Source organism: Anguilla rostrata, chromosome 14 (assembly GCF_018555375.3).
Source record: "Anguilla rostrata isolate EN2019 chromosome 14, ASM1855537v3, whole genome shotgun sequence".
Lineage (NCBI taxonomy): Eukaryota > Metazoa > Chordata > Actinopteri > Anguilliformes > Anguillidae > Anguilla > Anguilla rostrata.
In genome coordinates, this window is record NC_057946.1 from 30,518,651 (window position 1) to 30,524,091 (window position 5,441).

General features: G+C 41.8%; 1 protein-coding gene across 3 annotated transcripts; it reads right to left on the reverse strand.

Annotated features, from left to right (window-relative positions):
* Positions 1 to 1,065: 1,065 nt before the first annotated feature.
* nudt2 (nudix (nucleoside diphosphate linked moiety X)-type motif 2) lies at positions 1,066 to 3,883 on the reverse strand. Of its 3 annotated transcripts, none has more exons than XM_064309483.1 (3): positions 3,797 to 3,883; positions 2,484 to 2,645; positions 1,066 to 2,157 (listed from the first exon to the last, which is right to left on the reverse strand). In XM_064309483.1, the coding sequence occupies exons 2-3, from the start codon at positions 2,605 to 2,607 to the stop codon at positions 1,838 to 1,840; spliced, it is 444 nt and encodes a 147-aa protein (XP_064165553.1). In that variant the 5' UTR covers positions 2,608 to 2,645; positions 3,797 to 3,883; the 3' UTR covers positions 1,066 to 1,837. The 3 variants fall into 3 exon arrangements, with proteins under 3 accessions (XP_064165553.1, XP_064165552.1, XP_064165554.1); XM_064309482.1 differs by having other exon boundaries at positions 2,484 to 2,639; positions 3,795 to 3,883; XM_064309484.1 differs by lacking the exon at positions 3,797 to 3,883 and adding an exon at positions 3,507 to 3,743.
* Between the last annotated feature and the right edge of the window lie 1,558 nt (positions 3,884 to 5,441).

The window sequence follows — 5,441 nt, forward strand, 5'->3', positions numbered from 1 at the left end:
GCAAGAAAAAAAAGAGCTAAATACTTACTGAATGGCTCTGAACATATTGCACTAAGCCCTGAGGTCAGAGTAGCACAGAGACTCATAAGTTAACCTCATGTAGAAATATTGTTTTCAGAGTATTTTCTTTTTTTTTCTGACTACACTGAAATTTTACAGGCCCAATCACATGATCCTGTGGAATTGAAAGAACTACCGAGCCGGACGACAAGTTAGAGCTCCGTAAATTTGAGTTGCTCGCCCCCTAGTGGGTGGAATTGTTTGGTTGATAACGAGCTATTGGACAAGAGCCAATCTGTGGCTTAGTTTAATTTGAATACAGGATATCCTCATCCTGACCTCAGTACGTATTTTCATTTTAAAGCACCTGTTTATATATGCACATTTTCTTAAATAAAATGTTGGTGTTCGTTAATCAACTGGGTCTCAGTAATAATCTGGATATTTAAGGGGTCCTTTGTTCCTCAATGGGTTCCAATTACTCCAATTATCTCTTATTTTCTAGAGATAAAAAATACATTTTTTAAATGTGTAAACAAACAAACAAAAACAAAAAAATCTAGCAGTATATATGAAATTCTGTTTAATGATAAAAAGCAAGTCAAATCGTGCATCATTTTGCATCCACCACAAATGTTTCCTAAGACTGCCCCGTCGTTCCCAACTGGGAATTTCTCCGCAACTTAGATCATTTCTGCCGTTCGGACGTGCTGATTTGTTCGGTTTAATTAAGTCTCGCTTAATTTCCGTCTCTCCGCATCGATTTTCTGACGAATAACGAAGCGAAATAAAGGATGCTGTGCTATTGTTATGGTTTGTGTCGACGTCATCTCTCTGAGGTGAATATAAACCTCGAACATACACTGGAATTACTTATGCAATAACACGTTTAATGTCTAGCAAGTAATATTTGGAGCAAAGTAAAAATACGTTTTTAAAGTCATAAGGCACTCCAATTACACATAGGAGAAACCCACTTCAGAACATCGTCATGCAGCACATTAATATTATCCTCTGAAGGTGTAGATTATATCTTTAGATATCTGAAAAAGGACAATCCAGAACTTTAGCTGTCACAGCAATTAGACTTTAATTACACCGTTGTTGATGTGTGCATTTACAAACATGGCAGAGAATAAAAGGTATCGGGGGGCGGCTGTTGATGCCAACAAGTAAGGGTGATACAGGTTATTACAGGGTATTACAGGGTATTTTTAAGTGTCCATGCCTGCACTAACAAGTGTTGGATCTCTGTGTACGTCTCAGTGAATCAGCTAGTACAGTTGCTATGGCTGCTGCGGCCAGTTTGAGTTTGGGGAAGGAAGCAGTTACTGGTATCTAAAATACTCGGAACATTGTGGCCATTTTTATATTCATGAGCTGGATTTTAATTAAGTGGGCTGAACATATTCCAGCTGTGCTCAGTGTGATTCAGTTATCTGCACTCACACCTGGTGGGATTCATTAACCCAGCTGGTCCCAAACTGTGAGCCCACAACCCTCTTAGTGTGCAAGCACACTTCCTGTGGTCCGCCCTTTATTCAAATAAAGCCCATTGTGTTCAGATATTTGAAAAATAAAAATTCCATTTCAAAACAGCTGCATGTACACAGTGGCAAGTGCAGTCATGGTTGCAGGGTTCAATCTTACTGGTGTAACTGACAAGGGGAAAGCAGTACTGCATCACACACAGGAGGTTACTTTTGTCATATTTATCTCAAGGCCCAGTTATGGAATCCCTTCTTTAATGTGTTAAATGTTTTTTTCTCTTCACTGAACTGCAATAACACGTTTAACGTTAGTCCAGTTTGTTTGTGGGTGGAGGGGGTACGCAGGGTCACTGTTTCTGCCCGGCCAGCAGGAAGCGGTGTGCGTCCTGTAGCGCCCCCTGCAGGTCTCTGTAGCCGGCCAGCGAGCAGGCCTCGTCCAGCCCCGCCCAGCGGTAGTCCTGGTGCTCGTCCGACAGGGTCACGGCGGTTTCCGGGTCCGCGAGCTCCGCCAGCCAGTAGACCACCTCCTTGGGCCGGCCCCGCACCTTGTAACGCAGCTCGCTCGCGAAGCCCTCCGCCACGCGCAGCTGCCCCACCCCCAGCCCCGCCTCCTCCTGCGTCTCGCGCAGCGCCGTTGCCATGTCGTCCTCGCCGGGGTCCACGTGGCCTAAAACGGTGGGATCAGGGGGGAGGGCGCATCAGACACACATCAAACATACTTTAACCCTTCAGCTTCCTGGCAAAGTCTGCTCTGAAACACTCCCCCGTGCCCCCTGTGACGTTTCAGCACAACACAGGCCGCAGCGTCTGGTGGCTTTCAGTGCATTTCAGCACTAGTGCTAAATGCAAGTCACTGATTGGCTAGAGAGCCACATACCTTGTTTCTAAGGCCTAAATGACATCTGAATACAACGTGGCTCAGCAGGACCATGTTGTATTCAGATGTCATTTAGGCCTTGGGTTTTGGCCACCCCTGCGACATCGGGGGCGTACCTTTGGGTGGGGTCCAGTGGTGCTCGCCGTAAGAGGTCTGCAGGAGAAGGTACTGGATGCTGTCTGCAGCAGCGGTCTGGGTCAGCCGCCGGAACACGATGAGCCCACAGGCTCGAACAGCCATCGCCTTTCAAAGCAGTTAGCTAGCTATGGGAGCTGAAACTGATGAAAGTCACACACACACAGTGAGAGATGGACAGGTCAGAAAGGCAAATCAAAGCATGTGTAGAGAGTCGGTGGCTGTGTTTGTCCGGAACAAAGTCCTTCCTTCCATACGCACCATCTTCACCTGATCACAGCATTGCCAAGTGATATCTGTATGGCAGCATTATCTATTCTGGAACGTCTATAAGTAACTAAGATATCCTCCATTACACATAAAAAACAGTATGGACCAATCAAGAGCACACACTAAAACTGAAATATAAGTAAAAATAATTTTAAAAATCACAGGAAGTGAGCTACCGTTTTAACCTATATTAGTCAGTCTTTCTCTGATAAAACTTGACTGGGCCTGTGGGAAATTAATGACTCGTTCAGGTGGGCTGATTGCTTAACAACCGGCTTCAGAACGTCCGGCACAACCACTTGGTGCTGGTCGATGACACCAGAGGTCAAATCAGAGGGTCAAATACGACACTAATTATCGCCATTGTTTTTCTCTGTAGAGCAAGGCAGTAGATAAGGCCACGTCATTAACTGAAGACATATGATGATCACATTAATCATAGGGTTCGTGCAGCCTCGCTGCCATTTACCAGGCTAATTATTGCAATATTTTGAAAACCATTCTGTTCTCTATTATGGTATAGAGAATGTAGCTGACCGGTTATATACCGCATTATAAGTCAAGTCCCCAAGATTTGCTGTTGGGTATCCAGTAAACACAAAATGATCGATTAGCCTGTTTACGGATTCGTCGATACTACTGCATCATTTGCTGTCAGACTCAATTTTTTGTTTAAAGCTAAGTTACGTGTTTGTTGATCAGCACAAATAAGTAATATATTATAGACAGCTTACTTTGTTTAAAGTAACCTCAGCTCAATCAAATATGTTTTTCAAATATGACATTCGGGTAACTTGGTATCAATGATCCAAGCATTTATCTTCCTAGTAATCAAGACAATTAAAATTACTATGATACAACGTTCGCTACGTTAGCCACCGGACACACGTTAGCTAACTAGCTGCCGAGGTTATAAGCATGCAGCATAACGCATAAAAAGGTCCTGAAAGCACGCCTAAGAACTCAAATTCCAATTTCAAAATATTTTGGATTAACAATTTTAGCTAAAAAAATCTACTCACACAGTTCTTGGTAAAACATCGGTGCCGATTAAATGACTATCGTTTCCGGTAGCAGACACCGCGTACTATGATTGGCTGAATGATCAGCCTATAGGGACTGGTAGAAAGGGTTTCTTCTTTTTTGGTTAGCATTATGGAGGTTATAAACCAACATAATAGTATATACCGCTCCCTGCTGTAACGGAGTGTGAAATGGTTACGTGAGCAACTCCTCACCATGTAGTGTGTTGTAAAAGTCATTTCTATAGTCATTACCCTGCCCCCTTCAGCAATCAAGCTTTCCTACAGGTCCTCAGTTTTCCTCACACAAATGTGTACAAGCGAACAGTGCATGTTTAAACAGTTTCTGGCACTGTACAGTAAAAATGGAGAAAGCAAAAGCTGTGCAACCTGCGTATATTATGTGTGAACAATTTAAAAGTGCTTTAACCTCACTCCTTCTCATAATACACCTTAAAAGTCATCCTCTCCACACTCGGCGGCCATTTATATAATATATCTGGCACCCCATTGACCTTCATCCTCATATGCTCTGATGCCAAACAAAACAGAACAATTGTGTGAATCTACATTGTGCCGCATGTGGTGGACAAACCTTCAGAGACAGGCGCAGAATCAGAACATATTGCCACTCAGGTCAGACCTCCTGGACCCACTGCAGTGCTAAAGCGATGCCTGCTGTTTCTGCTGTGTGTAGACTGATAAGATCATTGGACCGCCTCCTAAATACTCTTGTCTCAGAAGCAGGCGCTTGCGTTTGTTGGATTTGTTGCCTACAAGGGACATAGTTAGGAAAAACACCAGAAATTACTTCATTTGGCTCATCAGTCAGTAAGGGTTTCTTGTACTTCGCTGGCTCAACATTTAGCCAACCAAAATAAAGATAGAATGTATAACAAATCCATGAATGCATGAAACATTTAGTATGGTCATAAAAAAATATTTATAATATTTTAAATATATTATAAGACTGATACTCTTGTAGTATTTCCAATTGTTGTTATGTTTTCATTTCCTGGTCTTATTTGACTGTGTTTCAAGTTGTCTAAGCAATATAATATGAAAAGACTGGTATTTCATCTGCTAAATGATAGGTGGCTGAGATATGCCTCATTTACAGTTTTGTTGTTCAATTGACGGTCATGGACATCTGCTTTTATTGATTCATAACACTAAACTATGAAAACAAAGTGATATATTACCACGTTTAGCTGTTACAAGTTTTGTTACAATTTGAAATCATCCTGGTGGCAATAATTCGATTTTTAGGAATTATTTTTGAAAGATGCATAGAGTGTGTCCTTTTTAATGATATGTGTGTGTGTGTGGAACTACTTTAATTTTATTACATATTACATAATTACATATTACAGTAATCTTACACATTTCTTCAGGATCACTCTGGGCTGTGTTTCTTTGGTAAAAGTTATGATTAGCTTTATTACGTTAATATGATTTAAAAACCTCTTGAAGTAATGATGCTAATATAAAATCACAGGTTACAGAACAGCATTTAAAAACAAGGCATCTCGGATCGGAGGTAAATGCATAGGCTAAATTCTATCAGGATGCTGTTACATGTTCAATTGAGATAAAGTCAACAAACGAAGTGCACTTAGATATACTCATAGGACTAACCGTCCCACA

Bases quoted from the DNA above. Each gene is read 5' to 3' on its own strand.
- nudt2 (XM_064309483.1), bottom strand. From the start codon at position 2,607: ATGGCTGTTCGAGCCTGTGGGCTCATCGTGTTCCGGCGGCTGACCCAG. The intron at 2,158-2,483 runs GTACGCCCCCGA...CCACCGTTTTAG, and splicing joins CCACTGGACCCCACCCAAAG to GCCACGTGGACCCCGGCGAG.